General features: G+C 34.2%; 2 protein-coding genes across 3 annotated transcripts; both read right to left on the reverse strand.

Annotated features, from left to right (window-relative positions):
* Positions 1 to 499: 499 nt before the first annotated feature.
* Positions 500 to 2,750, reverse strand: LOC110662190 (silicon efflux transporter LSI3). Its single transcript, XM_021821082.2, has 3 exons — positions 1,362 to 2,750; positions 1,031 to 1,220; positions 500 to 839 (listed from the first exon to the last, which is right to left on the reverse strand). The coding sequence occupies exons 1-3, from the start codon at positions 2,547 to 2,549 to the stop codon at positions 577 to 579; spliced, it is 1,641 nt and encodes a 546-aa protein (XP_021676774.2). The 5' UTR covers positions 2,550 to 2,750; the 3' UTR covers positions 500 to 576.
* Positions 2,751 to 6,504: 3,754 nt separating this feature from the next.
* Positions 6,505 to 9,497, reverse strand: LOC110662188 (silicon efflux transporter LSI2). 2 transcript variants are annotated; one of them, XM_021821080.2, is made up of 4 exons: positions 9,336 to 9,497; positions 7,477 to 8,788; positions 7,149 to 7,338; positions 6,505 to 6,886 (listed from the first exon to the last, which is right to left on the reverse strand). In XM_021821080.2, the coding sequence occupies exons 2-4, from the start codon at positions 8,668 to 8,670 to the stop codon at positions 6,624 to 6,626; spliced, it is 1,647 nt and encodes a 548-aa protein (XP_021676772.2). In that variant the 5' UTR covers positions 8,671 to 8,788; positions 9,336 to 9,497; the 3' UTR covers positions 6,505 to 6,623. The 2 variants fall into 2 exon arrangements, with proteins under 2 accessions (XP_021676772.2, XP_057988725.1); XM_058132742.1 differs by having other exon boundaries at positions 9,221 to 9,354.
* Between the last annotated feature and the right edge of the window lie 14,853 nt (positions 9,498 to 24,350).

Consider the following 24,350-nt stretch of genomic DNA (forward strand, 5'->3'; position numbering starts at 1 on the left):
GTTTAATGGGATTTTGTCGATTGGTTTCTTGGGCAGCCCAATGAACAAGTTAAGTTCCTTCAAGAACTCCTTAATTTAAATATCAGTAATTGAATTGAATTCTTTAAAATAAATAAGTTGTCATGAGAATAAATGGGTATAGATTTATAGGCATGAGAGCGGTTTGGTTTTTGAGCCGCAACTAAAATTGGACCAGTGATTTCAATTTTAAAGGTTTCCAGATTTGAAGTTGGATTGAAGAATTCCCTTTCAGTTCTGGAAATATAAAGTAATAACAGAAGGATGATGTCCGGTGATTTTATCTTCTCCAGGCATGGCTGAGCACCCTTGAAATCCAGAAACATGTGAGCAAGTGCAGCAGCTATTGCAGTCCATACCAGCACGTTCTCTAGCAAGCATTAATGCCTTCATATAATAGTTCATCGATCACCATAGGCTGCTCTCAATCGCTGGCTCTGATTGGTTAACTTATAAAGTTACTGCATCTCAATATCGTTACTAAATCGAAGCTTTCTTAGATCATATTCTATAGAGAAATAATTGGTAAACACAACACAGGCATTGATCTTAATGGTATCATCTCATGAGCAGCAATCCAACAGCAGTAACTATAATAGTAGAGGGAACTCCAAATTTAAGATGCTTCCAGAAAGTTAAGTTGTACCCAACTTGCGGAGCTCCTCGAGCTTGCTCACACACAATCATGTTGGCAGCTGATCCCAATAGCGAGAGGTTCCCAGCTACAGTACTGACCCAGGCTAAAATTAGCCACGCCTTCTTCTCATCGGCTGCAGAAATTGCAGCTGCTGATGCTGCTACCCGTCCTCCAAGCAAGAGAACTGAGATGATATAAACAAGCAGAATCAAAACTAAGAAAAAGCTACCATAATTGATTTTATCCCACTATTTGATAGAATCTTGCTACCTTAGATTAAATTCACAATAATAGTTACTAAGTTTGACAATGAAAACCCAAAACCAGGATTTTTTTTTTTTTTAACTCCAAAAGAGATTATTGAGTTCAACATACCAGTTGGTACATTTGAGGCCAAATTTGAGAGGACGAGTATGACAATAGCAAGAACTGCTATCCCAGAAGCTTTATCTATTTTTGCATGAGGCTCCATTAAGTCCCACAGAGCACTTGGAATTCCGGTTTTGTTAAATCCATCAACCGTGATAAACATTCCACAAAAGAAAATTAAAAGCGAATAGGAGACCTAGTTAAAAAAAAAAAAAAGTGTCTTATTCATTCTTTAGCAAGCAATAAATTTTCTATTATAATATTGCTATCATCAATTCTAACATTTCTATTAGAACAGAAAGAAAAAAGAAGCACCATTATCTATCATGGATTTTACCTTTTCAAGGCATGGCCAAGCGTCCTTAAAATCAAGAACAACAAGAGCAAGTGCAGCAGTAATTGCTGTCCATGACATATTCAGACCCATGAGCAAAGAAATCAGCATACCTATGGTAACTAGGTAAACACGTGATTTCCACATCTTCCTTTTCCATTTTGTAGCAAACTCTTCCTTTTTTCCTGGCAATTGCTCATCAAATACATCTCTCAACCTTTCCATGGATGCAATCCTCTTCGAAGGAACAGTATCCTCCTTTCTCTGAGAAGACTCACCAATTGTTACCTCTTTGGATGCATTTGAATTCCTTGCAGACTCATATGCACTTGTAGATACACTGTAGATTTCATTCTCAGTTGAACTTGCAGGGTTTCTAACAGTCTCAGCATGGTTCATTTGCCCATCCACGTTGAGGGAGCTTTGCATGTCCAAGGACTCCAACCTAGAGCTCCACTCCTGGGAATTTAATGACGTAAAATGTGACATGGTAGCAGGAGAAAACCGATGAGAATTGACATCCTCATCTGCAACAACTTCTGTGGTGGCTTCTTCTTCATCCTTCTGAGTAGCGGATAACAACCTCCAGTACATACACATAAGAATTATAATATTCACAATGATTCCCACAAGCATTGCAGGGAGAATTCCAAAAAGGAAATTCCCGAAAGAAATCTTACTCTGAACTGCTATAACCAGGTTTTGAGGGTTGCCAATTGGAGTGGCTGAAGATCCAATATTTGCACTTGAGGCAAGCGCAAGTAGGAATGGATGAGAAGGGAGATTATGTTGCCTTGCAATTTTCAATACAAATTCAGTCAAAACCACACATGAGGTGTCATTAGTAAAAAGAGCGCTTGAAATGGCAGAAATCAGGCAAATTCTACAAAGTAAGTCCTTGGCACCCCTGCTTTTCCACGAAAGCAACTTACCCAAGTATATGAACATATCTGCTCTCTCAAGATAAACACTGACAACCATCGTTCCAAATAGAAGACCAAGGATTGGGAGATCAATCGCAGCATAAGCTTGATTTGGGGTTATGACTTGGAAGATGACCATAAGCATAGCCCCCAAGAGGGACCCAGCAGTCCTTCCAACAGGTAGAAATGGTATAGCAGGGAATACTGCCAGTATCCAGAAGACTGCAAAGGCAATTGAACCTAGAACTACTATCACCAAAGAAGCCATAGCTATTGTTCCGCTTGGTTTCTTATTCTTAGGATGATTAAAATATTAACCAATAGAACTCCATTCTTGAAGATAACATTTCCTAGCCAATTCAATAACCACTTCAAGATTCAACGCTGAAAATGCCAAAAATCACACTTTCAGTTTCGGAACTCAAAAAGGTCCGAAGAAATATTCAATACATAATAATCAAACAGCTGGACTGCAGCCAGTCAGCACACAAACAACTATGTTGTGCTCGCGTATAAGCAGTAAAGAAATAAATCAAACACACAAAATATCAATATTTACGTGTTCACCCTCTCAACATAGACTACATCCATCGGCATACCATCTTCCACTATCAATAAATAAATAAAAATCATCATAAAAAACTCAAAACTATATTATCCATCAACCCAATTACACCCAACCTTCCTTTCTATGTCCTTACTCCATCCTAGGTCGAATACTCTCTACACGGGCAAGTGCCCCTCATCAATCGGCAGAGCCAAATCCTCAGCGGTTGACAAAACTAATCTCTGCAATGCAATGAGTGACAACCTCACTCCGTTGACTCTGAAAGCCACTCTCTTCAATGAGCAAAAAGCCACTCTACTCTCTTAATGGGTCTCTTAAGGGGGAAAAGTCACTCCCTTCAACGGGGAAAAGACTCTCTTCAACGGGCAAAAGCCAAATAACCTTTTATTTTTCTTTTTCCATATAGTATTAAAATGAGAGTTCTACTCGTTATAGGAAATATTTCTCTATCATATTAATATTTCTCCCACTCAAATTAGTAAAAGATTTTTCTCCAAGTCCCATTAGGATTTTGAGTTATAATTCTAACAAACTAACCCTTAAAAGACTAGTACATATAGCAAATTTCTTTATAGGTCAAAAGCTTAAATGTTGAGGAAATGATAGTTTATCCATAGATTCAGTGGAAAAATAAAGATCACTATTTAGTGTTTTGACTATGATAAATACACTATCTTTTTTATCTATATTGTTGAGTTGAGTTACGTATTAATATTTAGAGATTAAAAGAGTGAATCATAAAATCTTACATATTACTATGTTTAATTTTAACGGTTAATCCAACGGCTGATTTTATCAAATACTTTTGTTGAATCTCTCTCAATCCAAGTGACCCACTAAACTCAAATCGCAATCACGTTAACCCTTGCAAAACGCAAGTGTTTGAATCATTCAATTTGTGAATTTTTCTTTCCACATTCACTTCACTCTACTCACACTTGCCTCTCTCTACCCTACTCACTTGTCCTGTTACATTGCCAGAGGAGAATGGCTAGCAGATAGCTACTTATAGCAATTGCGATGTGCTTGAAATTAGAGCGTATTTGTCCCTACATCATAAATGAGTACCTTGGAATAATTCCTTTCGAAGATTTTTACAAAATACATTCAACCCTCAATCTTGACCAAGACTTTAAAGAATGAGAAGGCATGCAAACTATCCATAAATGAGAATCTTAAAATTAACTTAAAGATTGTGGAAATCTTAATGCCCTGAATGAGATTCTTCAAAGAGTGAAATGAATAATTCAAGAAATACTTCAACATTAACTAACAAGAAACAACGAATTGACAAACCAAAATTAACATGGAAATAATCAGACCAACTAGTGATACTAGTCCTCACATTCTTTTATACATTTTCATTAACTGCTGCAGAGTTCTTTTGGAAAGAAAAACATTGGATTCATTCGGCTTCCAAGTTCTAGCCACTATGCTTAAAAAAAATCATATTAGCACTTACCATGGATTTCCAGTTGAAAATTTCTGAGTTCAAGTGAAACAAAATGGAAAGCAAGATTCAAAAATGCTCTACAGAATCGAAATAAAGGTTGAAGCATACATAGGAGGCGTAAAGACAGTCAATAAGATATCATTATGGAATTACATGTCCAAAGCCAACCAGAAACTTTGTGCAGAAGCTATTTCCTTTTACTCTAAATCTAAAGCCAAATGCAAAGAAAAAATACTCACCTGAGCAGCGAGTTCTTAAGCTTGATTTATTGATTTTTTTTTTCATTTTATATTCGAGATTTCCAGTTGCAGTTACATAGCGTCCCCATTGCAGAAGCAGAACAACCATGAAAGCAGAGGCCACCAATTTGTTATCGTTGAATCAGATTCTTTGCTGCTTATGGAGGCTTTATCTGGCCATTCTGTCGATGGTGCTTATTTTGATGCCATTATCAGTGATTGTCAATTTCTTTTAAATGTAATAGGAAGCTGTTCACTAGCTTTTGTTAGGAGATCAGCGAATATGGTAGCTCACCTGTTAGTTACTTCTGCTTGTTCAGTGTCTAGCCTGTAGGAATAAATCTTGTCCCTCCTGATAGTAATCCTTTCATTTTCGAACAACCATCGCAATACATTGGCCAGACAATGGATCAATTTTTATGGCAAAATTCAAATGATGAAATATAACTATTTGCTATAAGGTCATAATTAAATCTTAGATTCGTGATTATTATGAGGACTTTACCTAAATAACACACACGTGTGATTATTGGAAAAACTTTATCTTGATAACACTCAGCGCAGCTGATAGACACACAAACAGACAAATTATAATGTTTGGCAAGCTTAAAAAAATAGAGTTGATAGCTGTTAGCTGATAGCTGTTAGCTGATAGCTGGTAGTTGATAAAAACTTATTTATGTTAAGTGTTTGGTAAAATTATATTTAACTGTTGCTGTTGATACATGAAATGACTAATAAGGGTATATATTATATAATTTATTTTATTATTGAAATAAATATAAAATTATAAATTTATTATATTATGTTATATTATTTATTTTATTATTAAATTAAATATACAATTATTAAATTAATATATTATATCATTTATTATATTATTAAAATAAATATATAATTATTAATCTATTATATTATGTCATTTATTTTATTATTGAAGTAAGAAAATAATTAAATAATTTTAAAAATATAGATAAAATAATAAAGTAATTATTATTGTTGATAAAGAAAAAACTTATAATTAATTTTAAGTTTTTAGATATAAATAAATATTTTTATATTTTATGTTATTAATAAAAAATATTTTAACTAAGTTAAAATGTATTAATTAAAATGTTAAAATTATAAATAGAAAAAATAAAAATATTAATAATATTAATTTTTTAGTTAAATAAAAAATGATAATATGATCAAAATAAAAAATAAAATAAAATCAGCTATCAGCTGATGATAGTTGATACAAACTGTAGCCGATGGGTATCATATCAGCTACCCATCAGCTATCAACTTTATTTTTTTAAATTTATCAAAGATTTTAATTCACCTGTTTGGGTGTCTATCAAATATCAATTGTACTCAACAGGTGAACCAAATATACCTTAAGGGACTATTTGGTTTAACTGTTGAATACAGCTAATAACTGTTAGCTGATAGCTGTTACTGATAACTGATAGCTGATGATAACTGATATTTTATGTTAAGTGTTTCAGTTAATTTAATAACAATTTTTCAAATTTTAAATAAACATTTAATATTCATAAAATTAATCTGAAATTTTATATTCATAAAATAGGTTCTAACCTAAAAGAGATAAAATATTAATAAAAATATACCCATAAAAGTTTATTATTTTTAAAGAATAATAAATATGATTTATTTTTAGTAAAAGAATAGTTTTAAATTACATATTATTAATAAATTATAAAAATAATAATTATAAATGATATATTATTAATAAAATTATAATTTATATATTCATTAAAAAATGCGATGAAAAGCAATTTAATCAATAATTAATTAACCGAATTAATAATCAAACATTTACTGAAATAACTAAAATTCATTAATTCGGCTCGGATATTTGATTATAACTGAAACCTTATGAGCAGGTTCTGTAGGAGGCACTAAACCTTCATATAATAGCTCATTGATCACCACAGGCTGCTCTCAATCGTTGGCTATGTTTGGTTAACTCGATAAAGTTATTGTATTTCAATAGTGTTACCAAATCGAAGCTTTCTTGGATCATATTCTCTAGAGAAATAATTGGTAAACACAACTCAGACATTGATGTTAATGGTATCATCTTATGAGCATCAATCCAACAGCAGTAACTATAACAGTAGAGGGAATTCCAAATTGAAGATGCTTCCAGAAAGTTAAGTTGTACCCAAATTGCGGAGCTCTTCGAGCTTGCTCACACACTATCAAGTTGGCAGCTGATCCCAATAGCGATAGGTTCCCTGCTACAGTACTGACCCAGGCTAAAATTAGCCATGCCTTCTTCTCATCGGCTGCAGAAATTGCAGCTGCTGATGCTGCTACCCGTCCTCCAAGCAACAGAACTGAGATGATATAAACAGGCAGAATCAAAGCTAAGAAAAAGCTAGACAATGTGTCACAGAATTCATAAATGCTTGTTATGATGGTTTGTAACAAGTTATACATTTCAATACCCAAGTATTCAGAACATAGCAAATGCATCATAGACCCCTGATGCTGAAACGTTTTAGATTAAATTCACAATTATAGTTACAAAGTTTGATAACGAAAACCCAAACCAGGATTTGTTTTCTTTATTCCAAAAGACATTTGAGTTCAACATACCAGTTGGTACATTTGAGGCCAAATTTGACAGGACAAGTATGACAATAGCAAGAACTGCCATCCCAGAAGCATCATCTACTTTTGCATGAGGCTCCATTAAGTCCCACAGAGCACTTGGAATTCCAGTTTTGTTAAAGCCATCAACAGTGATAAACATTCCACAAAAGAAAATTAAAAGCGAATAGGAGACCTAGTAAACAAAGACATAAATTCTTATCCGTTCTTTAGCAAGCAATAAAATTTCTAATATCATATTGCTATTATCAATTCTAACAATTCTATTAGAACAGAAAGAAAAAAGAGCACCATCATCTACCATGGATTTTACCTTTTCAAGGCATGGCCGAGCATCCTTAAAATCGAGAACAACAAGAGCAAGTGCAGCAGTAATTGCAGTCCATGACATATTCAGACCCATGAGCAAAGAAATCAGCATACCTATGGTAACAAGGTACACACATGATTTCCATAATATCCTTTTCCATTTTGCAGCAAAGTATTCTTTTTCTCCCGGCAATTGCTCATCAAACACATCTCTCAACCTATCCATTGATGCAATCCTCTTTGAAGGAACAGTATCCTCCTTTCTCTGAGAAGACCCATCAACTGTTATATCTTTGGATGCATTGGAATTCCTTGCAGACTCATATGCACTCGTAGATGCACTACAGATTTCATTCTCAGTTGCACCTATTCGGTTTCTAAGAGTCTCAGCATGGTTCATGTGCCCATTCGTGCTGAGGGAGCTTTGCATGTCCAAGGACTCCAACCTAGAGCTCCACTCCTGGGAATTTAATGACGTAAAATGTGACATAGTAGCAGGAGAAAACCGATGAGAATTGAAATCCTCATCTGCAACAACTTCTGTGGTGGCTTCTTCTTCATCCTTCTGAGTAGTGGATAACAACCTCCAGTACATACACATAAGAATTATAATATTCACAATGATTCCCACAAGCATTGCAGGGAGAATTCCAAAAAGGAAATTCCCAAAAGAAATCTTACTCTGAACTGCTATAACCAGGTTTTGAGGGTTGCCAATTGGAGTGGCTGAAGATCCAATATTTGCACTTGAGGCAAGCGCAAGTAGGAATGGATGAGAAGGGAGATTATGTTGCCTTGCAATTTTCAATACAAATTCAGTCAAAACCACACAAGAGGTGTCATTAGTAAAAAGAGCGCTTGAAATGGCAGAAATCAGGCAAATTCTGCAAAGTAAGTCCTTGGCACCCCTGCTTTTCCACGAAAGCAACTTACCCAAGTATTTGAACAGATCTGCTCTCTCAAGATAAATACTGACAACCATCGTTCCAAATAGAAGACCAAGGATTGGAAGATCAATCGCAGCATATGCTTGATCTGGGGTTATGACTTGGAAGATGACCATAAGCATAGCCCCCATGAGGGACCCAGCAGTCCTTCCAACAGGTAGAAATGGTATAGCAGGGAAAACTGCCAGTATCCAGAAGACTGCGAAGGCAATTGAACCTAGAAATACTTTCACATAAGAAGCCATAGCCATTTTTTCGCTTAATTTCTTATTCTTAGATAGGATGATTGAAATATTATCCAACAGAACTCCATTTTTGAAGACAAAACATTTTCTAGCCAATTCAATATAACCACTTCAAGATTCAGTCCTGAAAATGCCAAAATAAAACTTTAAGTTTCGGAACTCAAAAGGGTCCGAAGAATATTCAGTACACAGTAATCAAGCAGCTGGACTGCAATCAGTACTCAGTCCACAAACAACAGACGCTAAAAGACTAGCCCATATAGCAAATTTCTCTGCAGGTCAAAAGCTTAACTGACAAGAAACAACGAATTAACAATCCAAAATTAACAATGAAATAATAAGACCAACTAGTGATACTAGTATCCACGTTCTTTTATACATTTTCTTAAAAACATTGGATTCAATCGGCTTGCAATTTCTAGCCACTAATGCTTAATAAATAAATAAGATTAGCACTTTCCATGTATTTCCAGTGGAGAATGAAAAACAAAATTCAGAAATGATGTGCAGAATCGAAATAAAGGTTAAAGCATACATAAGAGGTGCAAAGACATACAATCGCGTAAGGCATCATTATCGAATTACATGTTTAAAGCCCACCAGAAACGTCGTACAGAAGCTATTTGCTTTTACTCTAAATCTAAAGCCAAATGCAATGAAAAATAACTCACCTGAGCAGCGAGTTTTTAAGCTTCAACTTGAGGAGCGAAGGGGAAGTTGGGACTGTTAAAATAGCCGAGCACCAAAGGGGAAACGAGAAAAAGAAACAGAGGCCGATGGGTGGATTGGATAAGTTCGCATTAAAACACTTGTTCAAGTCACAGAAACGGAGAAACATTTTACTTTTATGTCCCTTAAATCTATCCTTTTAACCTTTTTATTTCCCTTTTTTTTTTTTTTTTATCCTTTGATTGTTACCCATTTTTTTATCCCATCCAAACAGAGTCTTAGCATCTTCGATTTGCGGACCTGGGGGAATGATATTCAGGACAGATCATTCCCACGTGGCAATTCCCAACTTGTGCACATGGGGGGAACGATGCTCCAAATCGAGATACTATTAATATAATTTACCCTAGTTTCAAAGTCAACATTTCCTTTATGTCATGGTGTGGTCTGCCCCATTTAGAACTTGAAAAATTATACTCAATAATAATGATGTAGTTAAGATGGAGCCTAAAAAAAGAATTAATTAACAGGTGTCTGCTTGTATAATCAAGGTTATTAATTAAAAAAAAATAAGTACAACAGATGTAAGATAATTATTACTTATATTAAAATTGTTTTGTAATCAAATTAAAAGGAAGATGATACGATAATCATATTAAAAACTATCACAGAGTCAATAATTAGAAATTTGGGGAAGTATAACCAATAATTGGGCAGACAGGATAAATGTTATGTGTATGTCTGACGTTCTTGTAAGCCAGTTAGGGTTTAAAAAAAGGGAGGCCTTCTGCTAGCCTGCCAACCCCTAAAAATAATTATATGGTATTAGAATATTAAATATTAATTTAAAATTAAATATATTTTAATAATAAGAAATTTAAAACAATTAAATGATTTTTAAATTATTTTTTTAACTTATTTCCTAATCTCAACTCAAACATAAATAGAGTATAATAACAATTTGAGTCTCAATCAAAATTCCTTTTAAAAATGAATTCTTTCAAATAGAATTAGAAAACACTAAAAAAAATCTTTTTAATAATAAAATTTATCTATAAAATTAATATAAAAATATTATTTTCATAAAATAGCTTCTAACTTGGAGGAGATAATCAAATCACTCCACTAACTACTAAAATTGGTGACGACAATTTTTTAAGTTTAAGCCTAAGCATTTTCTTAAACAATATATGGATATTGATGACATTAACAGTTACGTAAGCTAATTTTAATTTCTCCATCCAGACAAATTTGCCAATGATCATATTTGATACGTGTATTTCTTGAAAAACCTACTTTTGTTGTTATTATTCTCTATTATTGTACGCGTGAACGGTTCTTTGTATATTTTATATATGATATTGTCCGCTTAAAATCTAAGTTAAATAGTTAAAATTCTAAGTAAATATTTAATGTGTCAATTAAAAAAGTTAAACATTATTTTAGATAGTCAAAAGATTCAGCGAGCCAAATAAAGCACTAGAAACTAAAATAAGAAGGAACAAAATACCTTTGATTGCTCAACAAGGTGTATAAAAGATATATCAAGCAATAATCATGCCAATAATCAAGAAAAGTTTGGATCTTATGTATTAAGCAACAGTCACACTAGCAATAAAACAATAGCGGATTTCATAGAAACGATCTAAGCGGATTAGCCAACATTACCTTCATAAACAAAGTAATGACTATTTTTCTAAAAGGCCTATAAATATCAACAATGTAACTAGAAACAAGTATATATACTATCATCCTCAAGATCTCATTACAAGTTTTTCTCATATTCTCATATCCAGTTCTCTGACTTAAGCGTCGGAGCGGCTTTTTAGAAGGCCACCTACCTTATCTATTCTCCATTTGCATGCTTACATGGTATTAGGACCAGACCCCAGAACTTCCAGTAGCATTAGTGGCACTGTCTGTGGGGAACTCAGATCACCGGCTGAGAACCTACATCTGAAATCATTCCTCTTCCCTTTAACATTTTTCATTCTACCAGTAAGTTTTGATCCTTGGTCCTAATTATTTTTTTCATTGTTTGTGTTTTTGTCTTCCTAATGGTTGCAGATTTAAGGACTTTTAGTGAAAGTATCATTTCCATCACCCCCACACTGGGAGGAGACCCGCCTGCGATAACAATGACTCAAAATTTGGCTACACCCATGATCCCATCTGGGGCTCAGATTCTACCATACAACATTGTTATCCAAGATCAACAAAACCCATTCCAAGAAATGACACCAGAGTAGGTGTACTAGCGCATTCAAGAGATGGAGACCCAAATCGCTTTCCTCAAAGGGTTGATCCCGAGGACCAGTGCTGTAACACCCTCACTGTACCAATTCCGTACATTCTACTGTTCCATTGACCAGTGTCGGTTCGGATAGCTAGAACGTCCGGAAAAAATATTTAAACTAGAGGGAGGAGTCATAAATAACTAAAATACTAATAAGAAAAATTTAGAAAAAAATTTAGAAATAAAATACAATCAAGTTAAATGAGCCGGTGCCCTAGCAATGGGTAACCCAGTGGGAAGCTGCGGTCTTCGCAGCTAGAAGCCCTAAACTCGGAAGAAAATTCATGAAATAATTTTTGAGACTACAGAGAAAAGTCATTGAGGTTTCAATGGCATTAGAATGCCATGAAAATGCTTAGAAAAATTTTTAGATCGGTACAGACAATTTTGGCTCAATAAGTCAAACGGAGGGCATTTTGATCATTTCGTATTCAGAAATAATTTTTGACCAACTTGTCCAGTTAAATAAATAATTTATGTGACATAAAATGTAAATAAATATTACTAAAAATTTAATTGAAAATGAGTAGAAAAGAAAAGAAAAGAAAAAGAAAGAAAATTAGAAATTATGACATCACATGATGTCATTAGTGTGCCTCCACCCAATCACATTGTGACACCTCATTCTAAACCCAATTCAAGAAGTCAAATGGTCAGAAAATGAACCAAATTTTTCTGTATTCCCTTACCTCTATCCCGTTGAACCAAGTTCCCAAACCCCTCTCCACTATTAAAGCTCCCATAAGCTTTGAATCCCACTTCAATTCACCTCAAAACCTCATCCTCTCTTCACAAAAAATCTTCTTTACCACTAGAGCAAGACTTGGGCAGCAATTAGAAGAAGAGAAAGTGAAAGAAAGTGAGGGGTGAAGAAGCTAGAAAATCAGCCAAGAGGTTAGTGCCATAGTCCTTGTTCTTAATTCCTTCTAAACTTGAATTTAAGCTAAGTTAAGTTAAAAAATTGATAGAAATTAAATGAAAAATGCATGATTATATCCCATGAAATTTCAGCAGCCTAAGGGTACATTAGGTTTTCATTGATTAGATTGAAATATAGTTGTACATGGCTGTCATTGAACATGAATTTGATGTCTTAATTCATTGATTGCATGTATATGGAGAATTAAAGTTATTGGAGTTAGGGTTTGGGACACCAAATTTGGGATATTGCTCATGTATTGGTGAAAGGAAGTTCTAATGGTCAAATTAGTGACCATTTGGTTATGTTTGATTAGGAAATGAAGTAATTTGTGACATGGGAATTAAGGTTAGATGTGCTGCCTTGAGTGACCTGTAGGGTTGGATATGAGTCTAGCAAGTTTGGGCAGCTATAACTAGAGTTGTGTAGGTTCAATTGGTGCAAGGCCAATTGAACATGAAATTAGATACATAATGGCATAACTTTGATGAAGGAATCCTGCCCAGCAAATCACAATAGACTGACCTAAAAATTGACCAAATCTGGGTAATACACATTCTGCCTGGGAAAAATGACCAAATGAACAGTGTTCATTCATTTGGTCATAACTCAGTGTAGAAAAGTCCAATTGACCTGAAATTTATATCAATGAAAAGCTTAGACAATTTAGAACAACTTTCATGTAGAATACAAACTCCAATTCTGAACTTAACCAAATGAAATTGCTAACTAAAATTGAGCTACCAAATCTGGCAGAACCAGAATTGCCCAAAAATTCTGGGTAAAAGTCCATCCCACCACTTATGGTAAAATGACCATAACTTGAGCTAGAAAACTCTAAATGGAGTAATTCAAAAAGGAAATTAAAGAAGACACATAAAGAAACAACTTTCATGAAGAGAATTATGTTAAATTCCTATTGTACAAATGACCAATGAAACAGTAAATTTAGTGCTTGAAATCTGAAAATTTTAAAATAACCAACACTAAGCTTTATAATGATATTAGCAACCAATGCCAACAATTTTAAAATGTAAAATGTGGTATGTTGGGGATATTAGAACTAATATACCTATTATCTATGACAAAGTCAATATTTTAGTTGACTAATGGAATGAATAGTAATAATTAAATTTCAATTTCAAAAAAATTGCATAATTAAAAGTGTTAAATGCCCTAGTAGGCCTAGTGTGATTAGTTTGGATAGGTTGGCATGCCAATAGGGTTCTGATAACAGTACTGCGTATGGCTTCATGCCATTCTGTGATATGATAGCCTATGGCTATACTGATTATGATGTTATACTTGGCTTTATGCCTTATTGCTTTTATGGCTTATTAGCCATTCTGTCTGCATATCAGGAGACATATTTTGATCGATTGTGTGACGGCTCGAGGTACCTGGTACCCAGTGCTAGTTTACCCGTTTATCCAGTTCTATCAATTTGTATAGGTTACTTGGGCATGAAAAAGTATAAATGTAGTTGAATTGATTATTAAATGAAGTAAGGAAATTAAATATCAAGATAAAGAACAAGAATGATTACAATAAAAAGAGGCTCAAAATCATCAAGAAAACGATTAACAAAATGCTTGAAAGAGTTAATATCATAAGATGTAATTAGCCTTTGACTAAACAATAAGTTAGTAATTATTTATTTCTTATAAGCACAATAACTAGGAAATTTTTACTTTTATTTGCATATTATATTTTCTTGTATTATTGACACCACTAAACTTTATGCTTAGCACGTCGCTTTTACAACGCGTAAGTACTAAAGATTTGGCCAGAGAACCCAGTAGACCATAGACTGGGAGATTAGAAGTTTTGATCTGCATTTAGGTCCCGAGTGTCACCTCCTTAGCAGTGCATATTTTAATAGTGTCCACCAGCTTTTATTTTATTTTTTATCATTGTAATTAAATTTTGGATAGATAATGTAAATTATCTATTTTTGTACATTAAATGTGCACATGATGTAAATTAGTACAGTTTCAAATTTCAAATTTGAATTGTGTATATATGAAAATGATTTGAATTTCTTATGTATTTATATGAGTGAAAATTATTGATGTTCTGAATGAGAAAACGAATTTGAGAATATGTATAAAGATAATTATAATTTTTTCACACAGGTGGGAAATCGTCAAATTATTAAGAAATGAGGGGAAACTGTAACACCCTCACTGTAGCAATTTCGTACATTCTACTGTTCTGGTGACTGGTGTCAGTTCGGATAGCTAGATTGTCTGGAAAAATATTTAGAATAAAGTGAGGAGCCATAAATAACTCAAATATTAATACGAAAAATTTAGAAAAAAATTTAGAAATAAAATACAACCAAGTTAAATGAGCCGGTGCCCTAGCAATGGGTAACCCAGTGGGAAATTGCGATTTTCGCAGCTAGAAGCCCTAAACCCAGGAGAAAATTTATAAAATAATTTTTAAGACTCCAGAGAAGAGTCATGAGGGTTCTATGGCATTAGAATGCTAAGAAAATGTTTAGAAAAATTTTTCAATCGGTACAGACAATTTTAGTCTGTTAAGCCAAACAGAGGGCATTTTGGTCATTTCATCTTCATAGATGATTTTTGGCCGACTTGTCCAGTTAAGTAAATAATTATTATGACATAAAATGTGAATAAATATTGCTAAAAATTTAATTGAAAATGAGTAGAAAAGAAAAGGAAAGGAAAATAAAAGAAATTAGGAATTATGACATCACATTATGTCATTAAATACTCTCCACCTAATCACCTTGCAACACACACTTTAAAATTAATAAAAAGGAGATAAATGAGACAAAAAAATGAAGCAAATTTTTTGTTCTCCTTCTTTTACGTTTAGCAACCCATTTCCTCTCAACTCCATTAGAGCTTTCTCCTTCCTCTCTCTTCATAACCCTTATTTCATACCATAAAATCTCATCCCACCTTCACTAAACTTGATCCTTGCAACTAGAATAGTCTTGAGGCAGCAATTAGAAGAAGAAAAAGTGAGGTTTACCAAGCTTAGAAATGACTCCATTCAAGGTTAGTGCTAAATCTCCTACTTCTCTCCTTATATTTTTCATTTGAACTTTGAGTTAAGTTAGAAAATGGAGAAAATTTGAAGAAAATATGCATGTTAGGAACATTCTAATTTTTGGCAGCCATGGGGGAAGGTTGAGAATTGTTGATTTGATTGAATTAAATTGCTTAGGGATGATGTTTGATAATTATATTAGAGTTAGATGTTGATTTGTGTATGTTAGATAAAGTGATGGATTGTTAGGGTTAGGTTTTTGAGATTTAATTGAGGGTTTAATGCTTAGATGTTTAAATTAAATTCTAATGGTCAATTAGTGACTATTTGATGAATTTTGACCTTAAATTAGAGACCATTGTGGTATTGGAATTGAAATGGTATGCTGTCTTGAGTGGCCCTGCAGGTTTGGATGTGAGTTCAGCATGTTTGGGCAGCTCTAACTTGAGTTGTGTGGTTCAATTGGTGTAAGGCCAATTGGATATGAAACTAGACACATAATGGAACAACTTTGGTGAAGAAATCCTACACAGAAAACCAAACCAAGTTGACCTAAAAATTATCCTAATCCGGGTGACCAATATGCTGTCCCTGGAAAATGACTAAATGAATAGTATTTGTTCAAATGGTCATAACTCAGTGTAGAAAAGTTTAATTAATTTGAAATTTTACCAGTAGAAAGCTGAGACATAGACCTACAACTTTCATGAAGAACACAAACTCAAATTCTGAACCTAACTAATTCAAATTTCTAGTCCAAGTTAAGACACCAAATCTAGCAAAATCAAATTGCCCAGAAATTCTGGGTACAGGTCAATCCGGCCAGTTATGGTAAAATGACCATAACTTGAGCTACAAAACTCCAAATGGAGTGATTCAAAAGGGAATTAAAGAAGACAAAATAAGGAACAACTTTGATGAAGAAAAGTTAGCCCAGTTTCCACTGTAAAATTGTCCAATAGAACAGTAAACTTAGGTAATCAAAACTAAAAATTTAGAAATGTATCTACGGGACTTTAAATTGCAATTGGCAATTAATACTAGCAAATGTAAAATTCAAAATGTGGGATCTTGGTGTAATTAGAATTAACATATCCATTAAGTATGAAAAAGTCAACATTTTGGTTGACTAGTAAGGTGAATAGTAATCAAAATGATTAGCAAATTAAGATGAAGACCTAGAACCAATCCTAAGCTTAAATGCTTAGAATTGTATGACAAATGTGAACTATGTATCCTAGTCAAAATTGTTAAAGGGAAATTAAGGCCATAAATTTGAAATCCATGAAATGTTCATAGATTGCTTGAAACATGAAAAATAAGTCACCTAATTGATGTGAATAGATAGTTAGGGCTTATATGTTAGTAATTCAACTTGAAATATAAAATTTGTAATTACATAAGGAGATTTTTGAATGTATAAATGAGAAAGAAAAAATGTTTTGAATACAATGGTACATGTGAACCATTGTTTTAAATTGTGATCAATATGAATAACATAATGAATGAATAAATGAACCATATTAATGTATGAATGAGACATTAGTTCTCATTATTATAGAAAGAAAAAGTACTTTGAGTACAATGATATAAAAAGATAATTGATGTGAATTGTGATCATATATATGATCAAATGAATGTATACATTATAATTGAAAATTATTATGAAATAATGAAGTCATAAAACACAATATATTAATATTTAATGATATTATGTGCCATTGTATTGCCTAGACATGTATGTCAGATTGGATAGTTTGGCATGCCAATAGGGTATTATTTTAACAGTACTGCGAAAGGCTTTATGCATGTATTCAAGGCTTTATGCATGTATTCAAGGCTTTATGCCTGTATTCATGGCTTTATGCCCGTATTCATGGCTTTTATGCCCGATTATATGTTATCATGGCTTTTTAGCCATACTGACTGCATACGTGGTTGACGTTCTGCGTCCCATGGTATGACGGCCCGAAACACCGCGGTGTCCAGTGCCAACGACCCATTATCCAGTTTAGTCAGCCTGTCATAGGTTACTTGGGCAGTCTAATTTATTAAAATAAGTTACGAATATTAGCAAAAATGCTAGAAAGCAAATAAATAAGTATGAAGTTCTGAAATAAATTAGATTAGCACCAAAAATTTATTTCTTAGAATGGTCTGAAGTAAATGAAATTAGTTCTAAAAAAAGAAAAAAATTTTAAATATTACAAAATGATTGTAAACAACTTAGAAAGTATCAAGGAAGTGATAAAAAGACTAGTAGGAGAATTATAACTTAATAACATTACAAATGTGACATACATAAAAATATAAGTATAAGTTTAAATTTTAGATTAATCGTATCTGGTACATCATTAATGCAAATTTCTGAACTGAGCACCTTCAAAGAAGAACATGCCAGGATAGAGGACAGTTAATATTATAAACTAAATTAATTATAAATCTAAATTAGTCGAACTATGATTTATTTCTACCTTCATTTGTATATTATTTTCTTGTTATATTATTGCACCACTAAGCAGCAATGCTTAGAGCGATGGATTTGTTTCCTTGCACAGGTACTGAAGTTAAAGCCCAGCGAATACCAAACAGAGATTTTGGAGTTCTGATATGCAGAGTGTCAAAGGTTATCACCTCTTCAATAATGCATAATAGGGCTCACATTAAGCATATCATGTATTTTGTGTATGTTATTTATTTCTTATATTGTAATGTAAATTAGCAAATTGTAATTAATTTGTATATCGTGTAAATTAAGGATTTATGTAATTATTGCAAATCATGTAAATTAATGCAAATTTGAGAATTTTGCTATAAGAAATGAGCATGAATGAATTTGTACCAATGAGTACGGATTTGAATTAAATAATGATTTTTGAAATGATGATATGAGTATGGATGAGATTATTATTGTAAAATATTATTGAAATTTTCAAACAAGTGAATAGTAAAACACATCAAACGATAATAAAATAGGGGAAACTCCGTTAGTTTCTCCGTCAAAAAATAATCTATATTAAATATAACAAGAATAAAATTTTTAAAGAAATAAAGTAAGATAAGTTAGGGTGCTCCGGTACCGAATGTAGCACACCTCGCTCGGTTATACTGTAGTCGGGTGAGGGGTGTTACAGAAACTCCGTCAGTTTCTCCACATAAATTTAATAAAAATTGAATGTGATAATTAAGAAGTAATAAATTGAGATAAGATAAGATAGGGTGCTCCGGCACCGAGTGTGATATGTCTTGCTCGGCTACACTGTAGATGGGTGAGGGGTGTCACAAGTGCCCCACTGGTACACCTACCCCAGAAGCAGGAAAAGTCATGAGAACTCCTTTAATAGAGGCAGATCCGGGTAAAACTAAAGAAATTAGGCAGGAGATCGCTCGGTCGATAAATAATAATTTAGGAACAAAAAATGAGCAGGTCACGATGAGTGAACAAGAAGAGCAGTCTGATGAATCACTGCGATTGAAGGTAAACTGGGGTTTGGTAAAAGTAGTACAGAGGTACTAGAAACAGGTGGAGGAGAAAAACTTTAGAATGGGAGATGAGTCTCCATTGTCTAGGCCAATCTTAGCTGTACATTTTCACCAAAGTTCAAATTGCCCGTGCTGGATAAATATGATGAAACAACGGACTCGAGGAGCCATGTAGGAACTTTTGAATAACAATGATGCTTCAAAATTTGAATGACTACCACTTATGCCAGGTATTTCCAACAACGCTGATTGGGCTGGCATAAAAATGGTACCAATGCCTCAAGCTTGGATCGATCCAAAACTTCCATCAGCTCGCCACTAAATTCAAGAACAAGTGCATCTCTTCCATCCCTCCAAAAAAGATGTCTTCGAACCTTTAGAAAAATCAAACAACATGAGGGTGAATCTCTAAGGGATTATATTACCTATTTTAACACTAAAGCAATATAAATTGAGAATCTGAATTATGAAACAACATACAAAGCTTTGAAAAAAGGCACAAGAAACATAAAATTTGCAGACTCACTCATAAAAAATCCAGCAATAGACTACTACAGTTGATGCAGAGCGCCCAAAAATACATTAGGTTAGACGACGAGAGACAAGCTCTAAAGTAAGAGAGGAAATCCAAGCAAAATAATGAGAAGAGACAAAACAAGAAAAACTATCTCTCGGATCAGACGTACCATTCTGACATAAATGAAGAGCGAAGCAGAGGAAGGTTTCATAACTACACACCTTTGAACAAGCCCAAATCCAAAGTACTTATATGGATACAAAAAAATGGCGAACAAGTAAAATACCCGAAGAAGCTCAACCTCAAAACTGTAAGAAAAGATATAAGGATAAATTTTATAGGTTTCACGAAGATAACGATCACACCACTGATGAATGTAAGCAGCTTAAAGATGAGATAGAGTGGTTGATTAAAGATGTCAAGACCCAACCTATAGGCCGGACCGGCACTAGGACCTGGGCCGGCATAAAGCCCTCGAGTCCCATAGTAAGCCTTACTGTTCTCAAACCCATGACGAAGCCCACAATTTAGGCCCAACATGCATATAAAGTAATTTAAATTAAACTATTATAATTTTATTTTGGGCCAACTTAACCTAATAATTATCAGAAATTAAAATTAGGAGAGCCCAACTCAACCTTGTTATATCATTTACAAACTATTTAAAAATCATAAAAAATTTTCATTTATTAATACAAAACTTAAATTCATACAGTCCCTAACAAGATTAATACTACTGCTAGTACATGCGGAGTTCTAAATTATAAATTTAGAGAATAATAATACAATTAAGTAATTATTGATAACCTGCGAGAAAAGAAGCAGGCTATTATGAAAAAAGTCTCATCCTGTAGCCTGAAAAAAATAGGGTGAATAGGAGTGAGCGTTCGACTCAGAAAGTAAAATACCAATTTTAAGTACAATTTCTATAGCTATCTAAAGCTAATGCATCCTAAAGAGTGGAATGCAATACCTTCATAATTTTCATACAAATCACATCATAACAGCAAAAAGGTAAATTTGGAGCACTCATGCACCCATATAATATTCAAACAGTACATATATGGGAGCTGATTCCCCATACAGCTCTCGTAATCCAACCTCTGCCAGCGAGTGTCTCTCAAGTCAGACTTTCACTTGATAAACCAAATGCGAGGGCTAGCGAGATCATCTCGATCTGTGCCTACCCCGACTTATCCATAAAGGACCGGGTCCTAGCGAGTATCTCTCAAGCCACGTCTACCCGTCCTATCCATATCCAATACCACACACTGCACGCACGCCAACACACGCACACTGCTCAAAATTACTATAAACAATATCCATGGCACTTCATCAATTAAGAATGTAATATAAAATATGCCTAGTGTTTAACTACATAGATACATATTTATAAGTAATGCATGGACATGCCTGAATATATAATAATATTGAAATTATAATTAAAATTAATATTTTACTCACAGTACACCAGAGACGACTGTAGAGGTTGAGTGAAGGAAGATGGTTAACCCTGATCACCTACATAATTTTATTATGAATTTATTAGTGCTAATTCAATTAAAAATAAATTTAAAGAGGCAAACACATCCTAATTTATGCCGAAAATTCGGCAGAATTTTCCCTATATCTAGGATATACCCAACCTATAAAATAGTTCAAATAACACTTCTAAACTCAACTCGTATCTCATCATCATTATATGGCCCCTCCTGGGCCCTCCAAATCAGGCAATAATCACAACATCAGACAATTAAATTATAAGACTTCAAAACTAATATTTTTCAAAAACTATCCAAATTAACTTTAAAAATTATATAAACTTGCTCTACGGTCCTTAATAATATTATAAGGCTATTGCAAAAAGAATCATAATTTTCTGATCATTCACGAATATTTTATAAATTTTATTCTAACTCAGTACAAGGCAAAAATTGAGCAATGTAGAGTTCGGGTTTACCTATGCCAAATTTGACACTTGGAACGTGTCCAGAACATCTGAAAATACTAGGATTGACTATAATATAGATCACATTCTGAAACGGGCCATCGGGCAGCCTGATCTGGCTGAAAATGCGGTCCCGGCACCGGTGAGCTATCCTCGATCTTATTGCACCTAAATTAATTCCAAATTTTGTTAATAATTATCATAAAATTATTTTTAAATTTTGGGAATTGAAAAAGTTCAAAAATCTTATCAAGCAATATGGACCGTCTGATTATCACCTTTTTCAAACGGTGTCTGATCGGAGTGAGACTAGTCCTATCTCAAAGATTTCCCCGTCCTGAGTCCATCGGTGGTCTCGAATTTTTGATTCGACGATCAGATCGCTGGGAAAATGGCTGGAAAGCCACTGCCGCCACTTTCTCTCTCCTCTTTCTCTATCTTCGTTTCTCGTCAGAAACTTCATCATTCTGGGCATGGCTGGTCCGAAAAATGGAGCTAGGTTCGTGAGAAGTTGATGGAAGCTTGGATGGCAGGCGTTGGTGGCCGGAATCGTTCAAAAAACGGCTTTAATTTCTCTCTCTCTCTCTCTCTCTCTCTCTCTCTCTTCTTTTCCTTCCCTTTCTTCTCTCTCTCTCTCTTCCTCCCTGTCGCTTGCTGCTGTGGCTGCCAATGCCTAACGTCTTCCTGAGGTGGGGGAGTCCCACCGGAGCCTTGCCGGCGCTGGTGCTGGCTGGCTGGCCAGAAAACGAGAGGGAGAAAGTGAGGGGGAGAGTGGTAGAAAGAGAGGGAGAGAGAGAGAGAAAAAAAAATCAATTTTTTTTTTAAATTGCTGCAGTAGCAGTGTTGACAGTGGGTGTAGCCCACTGCTACACGCCACTGTCACCTCCCAATTCCTTTTTTTTTTTTTTTGTTACTACAATCTTCTCCCCTTAAAAAAATTCGTCTTCGAATTTTCGAATAAACTGGGGATAAAGAAAAGAAGGATATTGGGATAAATGTGATTTTGAAATATGAACCATCATATCTACTGCCTTCTTACATATCAAGAAAAATTCAATGATGATAGCTCACATCACAAAGAATGCTCAAAGCACGCCTGACAGCTGTCCACAAGGGTAAACAAGATAACCAAAAAGAACCACACACAGCAGACGTGTCATATCCCAGCCGGAAGAACAACAACATGAACCTAAAGGTTCGTAAAGAACGGAGGGGGGACTAATGATATTACTCCCCCAAAATCTAAGTCAAATAGTAAAAATTCTACATAATTGTCCAACGTAGCAATAAGAAATGTTAAACATTATTTTAGATGGTCAAAAGATCAAGGAGCCAGACAAAGCATCAGGGACTAAAACAAGACCGAACAAAATACTTTTGATCATCCAACAAGGCGAACAAAAGATATATCAAGCAATAATCATACCAATATTCAAGCAAAGTCCGAATCTCATGTACCAAGCAACAGTCATGTCAGTAATAAAGCAAGAGTGGATTGCATGAAAATGATCTTGGCGGATCAACTAATATTACCTCCATAAACAAAGTAACAGCTATTTTCCTAAAAAACCCATAAATACCAACCAAATAATCAGAAACATGTACGCATATTCTCATCCTTAATATCTCATTTACAAGTTTTTTTTTTCCATATTCTCATATCCAGTTCTCTGATTTTAGCGTTGTAGTGACTTGCTAGAACACCACCTACCTCATCGTTTCTCCATTTTACGGGCTTTCGTGGCATTAGGACCATATCTCAGGAAGTTCTATTATCATCAGTATAAATTAACAATTATATTAAGATTATAGTCTTAGTCATAGCCTAAATAATTGAATAATGAAATCGAAATATGTCAATTAATATTGTTATTATTTTAATAAAAATTATATTTTTTTAAGCTCTAACTGGTAACCTTGTTTGGGTTGTTTCCTAAGCCATAAGCATTAAGCTCTGGGACTTAAAGACTTGGGTTTAAGCTCTATGTTAGAACGATTATATGGGCTAAAAATGAAAATTTTGAATATGTAGAGGCAAAGCTGGCAATTTTAGCTCGATAGCAAAGCTGGGGTCTTGAGATTTCAAAGGTCCTTAAAAAGAAAGAATCAGGGACAAGCACCAACAGAAAGCGATTCCTCTGTTATACAAGCCAAATGCAGCACAACGAAATCCACCTGACACCTCACCTTTTAAGCCCAAAAGTACCAGCTATGGAGTATACCCCATATTTCGTGGCAGTTGTGCCCCAGCAAGAGGAAGCCATCTGATCTAGCTGATTCTTAATTCTCAGGCCATAAAATTTCCCCAAGGAACAGAAAGTACCTGTAAATAACTTTGTCATTTCTCATGATCTTTTGGATAGTGAAGCAATCTCCAAGTTTTGTTGGTCACAGCCTGTTTCTTTCTTTTCTGTCGGTTCATTTGTTTGGACAAGTAGGTAAGATAAGACAAAGACGTAAGACTTGTCCGTTACCTAACAAACGATATTTAGCTTATCCTTAGGACTTGGCCAGCATAAGAATTGCTGGCATCTAATCAAACCATAGGTGGCGTAACAATATAACAATGTACTATTCCTCTACATAGTATTAATAAGTTCCATGCATTAAAAATTACCACAAATTAATAACAATTGCTAATACATGTAGAAATGGTCATCTCCATATGCTAGTAATTAAGGAACACAATCACATGAGAATGGATTTTCCTTTCTCAGGCTTCAGGGTCAAGAATAGATTTCCTCAACGCCTACCAGAGCCACAAACTCAGTTCTGTCAACCTCTAAGGAGTGACCTGCAGAAACTGTAAGCTATCTAGCTAGGCATTGAG

Source organism: Hevea brasiliensis, chromosome 13 (assembly GCF_030052815.1).
Source record: "Hevea brasiliensis isolate MT/VB/25A 57/8 chromosome 13, ASM3005281v1, whole genome shotgun sequence".
Lineage (NCBI taxonomy): Eukaryota > Viridiplantae > Streptophyta > Magnoliopsida > Malpighiales > Euphorbiaceae > Hevea > Hevea brasiliensis.